The 12,447-nt window shown below is 43.1% G+C and overlaps 1 protein-coding gene across 1 annotated transcript in view; it reads right to left on the bottom strand.

Moving 5' to 3' along the window:
* Positions 1–12,447, bottom strand: part of TRPM5 (transient receptor potential cation channel subfamily M member 5) — a 462,539-nt gene that overhangs the window by 309,337 nt on the left and 140,755 nt on the right. The window contains exons 10-11 of the mRNA XM_069221458.1: positions 2,300–2,422; positions 856–979 (exon numbers count right to left, since the gene is read on the bottom strand). Coding sequence (XP_069077559.1) covers positions 856–979; positions 2,300–2,422 — 247 coding nt within the window. The remainder of the gene's footprint in view (positions 1–855; positions 980–2,299; positions 2,423–12,447) is intronic.

Here is a 12,447-nt window from a genome sequence, read left to right as displayed (position 1 = left end):
TGCACCTGCTTACGATCTGCCATTATCTGAGGAGTGAAGCCTGCAATATCAGATACTTCAGTCCTGGTCTTATATCCTGTTTTCTGAGGGTACATGGGATTTGGCGGGTTTTAATGAGCGTGAGCGATGGCCGATTGGGGGCGCAGGCCGTGGTTTCACGGGATCCTGACCAAATCCATACTCTACCTCCAGGACATTTAAGCCTTCAGTTGGCAACTAGCATTTACTTCCCACCCCAATATCGCCCAATTCAGTCCCTCTTTTTTCTGGTGCATTTCTTTACATACATATAACTTATGCAGGTTCCCTGACTCAGCAGGATGTGTCATGAAATGGCATCATTGTGCCCAGTGCTGTGGTACTTGTTCTGGCTTATTCTTAAGTGGCTGAATGTCTCTTTACTTATTTATTTCTACAAATATGTATTCTTCAAACACAAGACCGTCATGAAGAAGGGACAGCCAGTGTCTACTCTTCGCGGTGCCCCACACCGCCACTGCTAAACTTACTTTTTAAATACAAAAGCGGCCTGCTTTCATTATGTATTTAGGGTGCTGCAGGTAATGCCAGCCTCCACTAGATGGCACTGCATGCTGGTGCCGCCCTGAAATGCATCCAAGGACATTGTTTTCCTTTTGAGGGAGGCCTTTTGCACCAGGGAGGGGTCCCGCAAGGACCTAACATGATGCTAGGTATCCGAGACCCCAAAAGCTTCTGCCAGGTTTGAGAAACACTGTAAAATTAAGTACTAATATTTTATAACAGATATGAAGAACCACAGTACAGCCCCTAGACCTCTTTATAATGTCTACCCCTATTCTGGAGTGTCCTGTTGTGGTAGATCCAATTGCTCACCTAAAGCAAGGTGTTCATACTGAGCTTCTTTCATGCTTCGCGCAGTTTCCGTCTCTGTTTCAAGCCGCACCATCTCCTTCACAATTTTGCTGGCTGCCAGCGCTGCAGCGACGCCTTCCTGGCCCTGAAAACGGAGGGAAAATTAAAGCTCATCCAACAGTATTCGGAGTAGCACTATCTCCACAAAGTGTATTCAACAAAAGAAGGTGCTCTGAAAATTACAAGGCCGTGGACAAGCATTGTTCTCCAATACGTTCGACCAATATGTAACATTTTACTGTCCATGTTTCAAATAGATTTAAAAAGCGATTCATGTGTGTAGATAGGTGTACCAGTAAGTGCATTGTACAAGGAATGTCATACATCTATAAACAGCCATTCGAAGCATTGTAATACCTGAAGATACTGTAGCACAGACAGCAGTCAAAAGTATAAATATGGAATTGCAGCTTATTACTGCATGACCTTCGAAAAGAAATGCCCTGGGACTACAACCTTTGTTCTTGAATGTGAAATTTGAGATTATTCACTTTTCAGATGGAATAAACTTTTCAGCTAGTAATAAACATTTTCTTCCTTGGGTCTGAAAAATCACTTCCATTTCACCAGCATTAAATAAAGGGCCACTGTCTGACACACACTCCTCGTCCTTTTCAGACAGTGCTTGAGTTAATCGAAGCATCTCACATATTTGAAAATTGTTTTGTGTAGTTGTTTTATTCACATAAAAATGCAGCCCAATAGGGGACTTGTTCAAGTGTGTAACCAGAGGTACCATGTAGGCATTTCAAGTTAGTGGTGATATGGGGGACACTTTGTGTACTGTAGTAAGTCTGGGTTAGATAGAAATGTGCTTGTTTCGATTTTTTTAGATTGGCTACCAAAGTCACTACTGGAGCACTGGAAGGTCCATAAAATACAATTATAACCAACAGGGCTGACTCAACCCCACCTACTGCCCTAAATCTGATTGAAGGAGGACAAAACTGTGGCTTTGGAGCCCACAAGCTGGATCCTGGCAGGCAAAACGTTTATCAGTGCATTTTAGTGGAACTTGGCAGAGTTAAGCAATCTAGCATTTCTAAGACCGCTTCTTAAACAGTGTGGAAATAAGAGTTCCTTTTTAAGGCAGGTCCATATCAGTCCTCCTCAAGTGATATAACAAAGGGGGCTGTCATAAGTGGTGCAGAAGCTTCTATTTTGGGATTTTGTTACAAGCTTGAAGGAGAATCTAGACAAGCAGTAAGAAATGTAGAAGGGCAATGAAACACATTGATATGCATATAGTGAAAGGGACAGGCAAGGATGCAAACAGAGAAACACACTGACTGGCAGGCATACTGGCGGAAAGACAGGCACATTGACTGACAGAAAGACAGGCAGCTAGAACAGTGTAACACTTACTAAAACCGCTCACCAAAAAAATGGTAGTTATAATGCTCACCATTGTCCAAAAGTAAGTGGCCATTTTCTGTCGATTTTGAAGCACAGCCCATAAAAACAGGTCTCTCCAAGGATTATCGCTTCTCTGGTTCATATCCAAGATCCATTTCTGTCCACTTAATCGCTTTTTATTCATTTTATCCTGCCAGAAATGAGAAACAATAGCTGTAAAAGTCGAATCGGTATATATTTGAATTATATTGAATGTGCGGAATCAGAAATCAACACTGACCAACGCATATGTTAAATCAGGTACCTCAAGATCTATAACAGTGTGTGTGAGGGGGGGGGAGGAGAGATAGAGAACGGGAGAGGGAGGGCGAGATAGAGAAATAGAGAGTGTAAGCATGTGTGTGTGCTGCACCAGTGAGAGCAGGGGGGCTCCTCCATAGAGGCAAAAGGGGCATCGCCCCCGCCTGCAGCGGCAGCTGCAAACCTTTTCCCAAAGAACGATCATAAACTGTGTTTATGATCGTTTTTTGGGAAAAAGGGGCGGGCCACGGGGTGGCATGCACTGGGGGGAGTGCTCAGCACTCCCCCTCAGAGTGCATGTGTGTTTGGCCGGCAAAACACACATGCGCACAGGGCTCTCTCCAGCCCAGCAACACTGGAGAGAGCCTGCACAGGCTCCCAGTCTGCCTGGGAGTACCCAGCCAGGGCACCCCCAACCAATCCTGACGCTTCTCTAAGTAGCATCAGGATTGGGGCAGGGCAGGCTAGGAGCCTGTGCCTGCAGCACCAGCGAGACAGGAGGAAGCAGAGGAGCGGCGTGCGCGGGAGTGAAGGGTAAGTGTTTTTTAAAATTTTTCTGTATATCATTTAATTCACCCTCCTGCTTGCGCGTGCATTGCACCGCCCCTTTCAGTTAGCTCGAGCCGTGATTAGCTGCGATTGCTGAGTGAACACGCCCTCAGCACTGGCACAGTCCTTCCCACATTCGCACCTTCTCTCTTGAATGTTGAAGTTTGGTAGACTAAGCAACTGAAGAGATGAGGCATTGACATGGAGGTAGAAGCAAGCATGTAACTGATGCCTATCCCTTACCTCCTCACAGTCCTGGTGCTGAAGGTGGGTCTGGCTGCAAGTCCAGGAGTTGGAGAGCAGCATTTCCTGACCCAAAGGCAATACCAGTGACAGGCCATTATGTCTTTACACATTACTAAAACGCAGTAGAAGAGGGGCAGACACCCACTAATATTAAAGTAAAGGGATGCAAGTGAGTGATTGTGCACATGGGTATGTGAGCCGGTGTGCATTATAGATGTGTGTGCATAGATGCGCATGTTATTGAACATGTATGCTTATGTGTGTGTGTACATGTGGACGTATGCGATTAGGATTCCTTGCACTTGGTGGCATACAGGGGATTGTTGATATATTAGGAGCATAGTATGCCATTCACCAGAATCTGGGGATTACCTCGGGCACTACATGACATTGACCAATATCTTGAGAATGCCAGGGGGCGATAAGGCAGTGAATAGCATACTTGATACACTTGGGTACATGGTGGCATAGATTGGCGTATGGGTGAAATGTGAACCTAGTGGCAATTGTGTACATTTTATGAAAAGCACCTAGCTACATAGTGTCATGTTAGAAATGTGGTTTCTGGTTGACTAGGGTATGCACCTAAGCCAGGCTTAACCCACCCACTCTAGTCAGGGCGTGGGAGTTACACACCCAGGATAACCCCTTCTCATCCCCTTGGTAGCTTTGCACAAGCAGTCAAGCCTATCCTAGAGGCAATGTGTAAAGGGATCGCACAACCCACACAACACATGTGATGCAATAAATACACTGCAAAGTAAACACAACAACAAGTTATATAAAATAAACTGTATTGCACAAAACATCATTAGACCAAACACATGTCAGTAATACCCTGCTACACAAGGAGTTGTCAGAACATCACAGAGTTACTAGTACCCTGCAAATGCCAGCAGTAGTCACATAACACACATAGGTTACTGATTATCTTGCAAAACAAGCAGTAGTCAAGGTTGTCATCATTATCACCAACAATGCACATGACATAGTAAACACGTTACCAAAAATGCACATGTCCTAGTAAACATGTTACCAAAAATGCACATGTCCTAAATGCACCTCATGACTGCACATATCATAAGAACATTTACCAAAAAATGCCCACGTCATAGTAAACGTGATCAGCCCTACGTGTCATATGTCATGAAACATTCCACACCCTGCAATCCTGAAAGAGATGAGGCATCTTTTTGCCAACACTGTTGCAGTGTGTGGAGCTTGCACTTTGTGTTGGTGCTCTCAGTGCTTTACTGTTCACCCATTGCCACTGTGTCCATCACTCTTATCACAGGAATTGTTTTAAACAAGACACTTTGGGGGCGGTTTCATAACAGAATACCATGGTACGCTTTCCTAGTGAAAAGCATTGTATGTAAAAAGTAGGAGATGTACTTTTAAGTTTTACATCTCCTAGTAGTGAAAACCTCTTACATTCATTTTCCACTCTCTTAAAGCATGTCTATTTTAAAGGATAACATTGGGATTCCTTATTACATTTTATATGTGTAATTTCTAATTGGGAAGAGATGGGACCCCCAAGTTTGAGGTCTCTGGAATCACAAATTATAATAATTTATGGTGAAGTTAGATTTTAAACTGTAATTCTGAAAATGGCACTTTTAGAAAATGTGTATTTTTTTACTTTAAGCATCTGGTGCCTTCTGTCTGGGTGGGTGATAGCTCTTGTATAGGGAGCTTAGGTGTGACTGATGGCCATCCTGGGCAGGATGGGAGGGAGGAGCTGACACTTACACCTGAACGAGCTGTGTCCTGATCCCACACAAAGGGTTGCATAACCCCATGTAGTGAGTCTGGAGCCAAGGCAGGAAGGGCAGGGACTTCAAAGGCGCCACTTGGTAAAAGAACTGGACCCCAGACTCCACCAACTCAGTACACTTCTGGACCTGTCAATACTCCCCCTGGAAGAAGATGTGCTGCTGGAAGGACTGTCAATCTGTTGGACTCTGCTGGACTCTTTCTCTGCTCTGACCCGCTGCCCTCCTTGACTGGTAGTAAGAAGGACTGGACTGAATCTCTCCAACCCAGAACCAAAGGGCTTGCAGGCTTGCCTCCTGTTTTCTGAAGTTTGAGGGACCCAAAACACTTCCCACTCACCTATTGCAGCTCCTGGACCCGTCGTCAACCAGCTCCTGACCTCAAGAGGCGCCTGGCCAATCCTGGGCCCTTGGAAGTGTGTTTTGGTTCCTGAAATCAAGGTTTTGGGCTCTTTACAAACTTGAAGAGGCCTGCTCGCACTGGAACCGCACCGCTAGCCTGAAGTATCAGCATGAGCCACCGTAAGTTTGTCTCTTCGCACAACAAACATTGCCGCTTGTGACCGCGAGGCTCCTGCGACACCCAGCAGATGCTCTCTTTGCTCCTGGCAAACTTCTCCCTCATGAACAGGACTCTTGACTCAGCTCTTGAGAAGGGAAAACCTCACTGGGACTTGTCTGCAACTGTATCCGACCTATGCTCCATCACAGGTGGCCTGAACATTTGGATTTAACCCAATCTAGCATGACCATCTGGCCCTGGTTGGCACTTTCTGCTTTTAAGCACTATATTTCAGTATATTCGTTTAAAATTCATATCTCAACTTTCACTTATTGTATTATTGTCTTTTTGGCCTTGTTTTGTTCATACAATTAAGCTCTATATTTCTAACCAGGAGTGGTCTCTTTTTGGATGGTGTTTTTAGTGTCTTACTGTTTGAAGTGTTTGCACAAATACTTTTTACATTGCCTCTTATGTTAAGCCTTACTGCTCTGTACCAAGCTACCAGAGGCTGAGCACAGGTTAATGTATGGTGTGTATCTGACTTATCCTGACTAGGAATGTGGTTCCTGGTTGGACAGGGTGCATACATTTGCCAACCAGAGACCCAATTTCTACCAACTCCTATGAACTCCATCACTGCAATCAAGTACATTTTGCATCATAAAAACAGCCCAAATCAAGTGCTTTCACCCAATCCTGGGACATAAGACACCCCAATTCCATAAAAAAAACACAAACTGCCAATATTGAGATGGCTGTGGCTCACCCACACAGCCATTTCATTCACGGGAAATGCCCAGGTATACATAAAATAATTCTCACATCTCTCCAAAACAGAAACACCCAAGTAAGCTCACCAAAATGATCACTCAACAGCAGTGTCTCTGATAATTCATGTCAGTGACACTCAATCCTCAACATGCAGAGTTAACCCCAAAGCTACAACCAAGCAAAAAGAATGAAACTTAGACCCAACTCTAATAGTAATGAGGCATGGAAACTGTGGGAAGTGCTGCTTTTTGCCTGGTCACCCCCATTTTTTGAGGATGGATGCTAATAGTTTTTTGCCTGTGTGCACAGTGACAGCTCAGAAACGTCCTTAGTGACTCTGACCCATACACATGTCGAAATTGGCAGACTGTTAATTGGCAGATGTAACCTTCCAGTAAGGCCATAGTATATGGAGCAAGATTTACAAACATTTTGTGCTGTGTATGCATCGCAAAAGTAACTCAAACCAGCACAAAATGCTTTTTATGTTATTTACTTTCCAGTGCAAAACCGTTTGTGCTGGACAGTTGCCTAAAAGTAATGCAAAGCAGTCCTTAGCATAAAGAGAGCGGTACATGGGTGGTACATGGGCGTTCCCATGCAGCCATCCATGCTTTTTGACACAAAACCCTGTCTACTAACAATAATAGGTTTTGTGTAAAAAATGAATGCCACTTGATAGCAAGTGTTAAAAAGAGAAATGTTTTTATTTCTCCTTTCTTTTCCAACTTGGCATGTATGCTGCACTGTGCAGCACACATACAAAGTAGGAAAAGTCTTAAAGGTTATCTAGGCAAAATATTTTGTAATGAGAGAAAACTTTTCCAGTACAAAACCTATGCTAGACACACACAAACCCTTGCAAAGGTGTGTGTATGTGGTACTCAGCAGCAAACTTCTGCGCTGGCGCTAGGGAGAGTGGAGGAGAGTGCCATATCTCTGTAGATAAGGTGCTCTCTTGCTCCCTCCTTGTCACATAATGCAGCACAGAATTGTTGGCTGATGCGCTAAATTGGGTGACGCTTTTGTAAGTCTGACACTTAGTGCACCAATGCATGGTAAGTCAAATGTCACCTGTGGACTACAGCCTGTCACTGTGCCTTCCACTAGTGTGACAATAAAAACATGACACCAGGCCTACCACTGTAGGCTGGCAGATGCAGTTTTAAAACTCCAGACCAACCTTTTAAAATGTCTCATTGTGACAGGAGAAAGCCGCCCTTTAAAAAGTTATTAAGCTATCCCTATGTAGGTCTTTGTACCCCCGAAGCATGGTATATGTTATTTAAAAGAAAGACATGTCAAAATGTAAAGTTAACATGTCCTTACTTGACTAGCACCCAAAAGGTATTTTTAAAGTGGGAAGGCTATCAGCCCAAAGAGAAACACTGGGAAGCAATATTAGGTAATAGTTCTGCTATCTCATGATTAAACTCTTAGACAGTTACATTTTTCCTGCCTTAAACTCTAACCCTTTAACTGTCACCCATCGAGTAAATGGCCCTGATGAGGAGTGAAAACCGCTGTCTGTGCAGAGACAACGGCTTGGGTGAGGGGAATTGTTTTTAACCTCTGGCAGGAAGGCCAGTTGGACTGTGCCTAGAAACTGAATATACCTCAAAAGGGGGTCCCATGTCACAAGCAGATGTCAGATGACACCTGACCAGGCCCCTTCTTTTGTCTTCTTGGTCACACAGGTACAAAACTCAGGTGAGGGGAAAACAGACCCCAAAACTGGTTTTGGAGTGACTAAAGAGGAGGGGCTGCTCATAACTCTGAACAGTGAGGAGCGCAATGGAATTTTTTGCAATAGGGCACAGTTTTTGCTGCAAAACGAGTGCTTCCTGTATAGGAGCCTAGGGGCTTTGACTCACCACTTTCGAACCTCCACAGTCAGAAAGAATCATTCTCAACACAATTCCCTCCTAAATACTTACCGTCATTTATTTCTTTCAAGTGGTGGCAAGGCTGCACTACTCTCTCATCCACTGGGATTAGCAGGGACAGCTGAAACAAATTTTACTGAACTGCGTATGTCAGACTGGATAGGGGTTTCACTGCGGCCAGCCTAACTTGCACAGTTCAAGCTTCCTGACCCAATGCTACCAACAAGCTGGAATAGCAGAGACACCCCCCCCCCTCATTCTCTGATGGAGGTTTGTGTCTGCCTGACCCAGCCAATCCTGGCATTGGACTTATGCTGTTTAGTATTACAGGCAGCATGAGAGCAGTGCTTAGATTGGCTGAAAAGCTTGGGGTTTATATTCTGTCAGACCAGCATATTTTACACCCAGGAAGTGCGACACAGGAGAATTTAACCTCTGGAGTACTACAAGCTGAATGAAGGTGTCAAGGTAAGATTCTCTTTAATACTACATGTTTACAATGGACTAAATGCTTAATAAAAAGAATGTACCCATCACCTCTGCATTACAAATTGCATTCTGCAACTATGCTATGCTTCAAAATGGAATTCATAATGCAGAGGTGATCTGGGCACATTCTACTTATAAAGCAATTACCGTCCCTTGTCAGCATATTTAATTTTTCTATGCCCGCCACTTTTAAAGGTCATCAGCCGCCACTGCTGCAAAAGTGGGTAGGGTTACCTCTGGGAACTTTTACCCTATTGGTTAGAGAGTGGTCAGGAGTCATCCTTGCTCACAAGTCAGTGCCAGGCATAAACGTGGCACCTCAGGACACTTTCTTCAGAACAGTTTCTGGATATGTGGAAGAATAAAAGAAGGACAGCAACTGCTTTTTGAGACCTTTGAGGAGATCCGAAGGGTTGCACCTGCTTCTACTTGTACCAATGACAAAGAAGTGGACTCAAACAGTTGGTTGGCTAGTCTCCTGTGTGGCTACATGGTCACAAGTGGCAAGAGTTCCTTTTCCTGAAGTGCCCAGTTGACCAGTACTAGCTAGAACTGACCTGGACTCTACTGGTAGCCTCTGTTGGAGTGAACCCACAAGTGATGTACTTGAGGTCCTGGGACCCTTGGCTGTGTCTAACTGGATGTCTGAAAAACTTTTTTAGAGATGTTAGGACATTTTACTGCTTGGAACTTTACCTGCAAAAATCAACTGGCTCACCAGCACCTAAGCTTTTGCCTGTCTGTCTTCATGGAGCCCTACTCAGATGCAACCTGCTGCCTTACTCCGCTGAAGGATTTTGACTTCCAGAACAAATCTGCATTCTAAGGTAAAACCCTTGACTAGGTCGAACCTGACTGGAATATCCTTTAGTGCTTTGCACGTTTTAGCTCTGTTTTCCCGTCAATTTTTATAAATTCATATCTCCTGTTCCTCTTATAGGATTTTTGTTGATTTGTGTCATTTTGTCATTAAATTATTTTCTATTTTATAAATTCAAGTGGGATTTTTAATTTGTGTTTTTTACTTTTTGACTGTTTTGGTATTACTATTTACACATATTCTCTAGGTTAGGCCTCTCTGCTTGGTGGAATAACTAGCAAGGACGAAGACCAGGATTTTCTAACCTACCCAACAGTATAGTCCCATTATTACTTGTGGTTGACCTCAGTCCACCCCATCTAGTAAACCAGTTTCTCACATGGACCTGGCATTGACTTTCGAACCTCAAATAAGTTCTTTTTTGGGGGACTTTTCAAGCATCTGGAAATTCTGGTAATTAAAGATCAAGCAGATATGGTTAATTTAGAACTAGTCAATTTAGCTAATCTGGGATTATTTATTATATTTCCAAGTACTGTGAATGTTACATATTCACCTGGGTGGACCCCCCTTCCTCAGGATTGCCAAAAAAGCTTTTTCATCCATTGCTTCCAAAGACTTGACAATACAAAGCTCTCACCTAATCTCTCCATCTTTGAGATGCAAATATTTCAGAACTCTCTGAATATGAACAGATGACCAAGGGTAAAGTAAACTTAAAAAAGCAATGGCATGATGGACTGCATTGCTGCTGTCGCCATGCTCGGAGGTAATCAAATTTGGTGGTGATGTTGTATTGCAAAGAGAAAAACAGAGAGCTTGGAGACTATGATAAAATGCGAACAGGAAAAGCGAGACCAAAATAACCCATTCTAAAGACTTTATAGCTTGTGCAAAATAGGGAACCAAGCCAATGATTTCCAGAATGGAAATACTACTAAAACATGTACAAGAGTCCCTGAGTAGGAAAGTAGTGAAATCACACTGGAGATGAGACCAAGGCCCAGGTTGCTGATGGGGATAACTGGCACTGAACAGGAAAAACAGGGCGTTTGACTTAGAAACAGAGATGTTTAGCTTGAGACAACCGAGCCTCAAATAAGTCCCTGAGAAGATGAGTAAATATAAACAAAAAACCTGCAATGAAGCAAATACCCTGGTCAGGTGGTCAGCTGCTTGATAAAATAGAGTGCGAACTGGGAATGTAGGAAGAATTATTAGAAGCAACCAAAACTAATGATGTGTGGAGCCACTGGCACATAGTGAGTGATGGTGGTTGCATTATCACCATGAGACCATAAACCCACATCTAGTCCAATCACTGGGTAAACTACATTGAATCATGTTTTGAAGATGCAAGCTTGCCCTCTTTCCCAGATTCTTTTTATGAGGTGCTGTACCCCAACCAAACAAGTGTTATTAGACAAACCATCATCTTCTCCTTACAAGTTCCTGGGAAGGCACTTACTTACCTGCAGACTTGTTCTGTTCAGAACCCAAAATCTGGGTGTCCTATATAAGTCTCATCTCTAATGCAGTAGCTGTGGTTGCTTCAATCACCACTTCAGGGAAGGGTGGTGAAATTGCACCCAATTTTAAGAAGAGTTGTGGAAACTTGCCATTAAACTTTCACCTCATTATTCTCCAAATAAGTCCTTGACAAGTTAGGTGACTGGATCAAGGAAAATGAAACTTTAAGTCATTATCAAGCAGGCTTTAGGGAAAAAACAGGAACTGTGGATCGGGCATTAGATTTTTGGTAACTAAGTGGAAGATAGTAGAACTCATTTGGCCTGGTCCCTAGAACAAGGCTGTAGGAAATTCATGCCGAAATGGGAGTTCCAGCTGACCTTTTAAATGTTATAATACATCTGCACATAGACATTTTCCCTCTGGTTAGGTGAGGCCCATAGGATGAACTGACAGGCAAACGTAAGTGGTGATAGATGTGTTCTCTAGGGCTGTGCTCTGGCCCCTATGCTATTCCTTCTTTTTATTGATGGCTTTATTAGCTTTTTGATTAATTGCGAAAACAATGCACCAATTCTAGCGGGAAGCATGTTTTGGCACTACTCTTTGCTAAATCCCCAAAGAGACTACATAACCCTCCTTCAAAGGTTTTCTCCTTTTTGAGATACCCATGGATTGCAAGTTAATACCCAGAAGACCAAATGTATGTGTTTTAAATGACGTAGAAATGTTAGGGGAGAATGAGGTTGGGGTAAATCATCTCATGAGTGTAAGCGATTATAATAACATGGGAATTATGCAAAGATATTCTAATTCATTAGTGTTATAACTCACAAAAAACTCCCTGCGTGTTAAACAGAGGACCTCTGCCTTCATAAGGTTTGCTAGGCACACTTCTTTGCACCCAATCTCCCCCACAATAGAAATTTACAAAGCTCAAACAATTAATGCTGCTCTTTATGCTATATGGCTCTGGGTATATTTTTAAGCTACGAATATAGGGATAAAAGAGAACACATTTACAAGGTCCCTAACAAACCTGGTCCAGAATACTCCTCTATTAGCTTTAAGGTTAGATCTTGCAATGAAGCTTGTTGTAGAGCTCATCAAACTGAGACCTATATTGTATTGGCTTCGTACTTGGATTATTGATGAGTTAAAACCATATAGAGACGCACTGTATGATATTACTACCCATCCATGAGCCTTGAAGATTCCTTGGCTAAGCTATATTAAGATGTTGTTATTGGCTGAGAGACAGCTGGTATAACTCTATTCATCCAACTATAGTAGATATAGCAAAGGCCAGGGAATTATTCATGCAGAAAAAGGAATCATTTACATATGTAGGCACCGCATTACAAGCGTTTATGCACTATTACA

This window comes from Pleurodeles waltl, chromosome 3_1, assembly GCF_031143425.1.
Source record: "Pleurodeles waltl isolate 20211129_DDA chromosome 3_1, aPleWal1.hap1.20221129, whole genome shotgun sequence".
Lineage (NCBI taxonomy): Eukaryota > Metazoa > Chordata > Amphibia > Caudata > Salamandridae > Pleurodeles > Pleurodeles waltl.
Note: the sequence above shows the minus strand (reverse complement) of the source record. Positions and strands in the feature narration are given on the sequence as shown.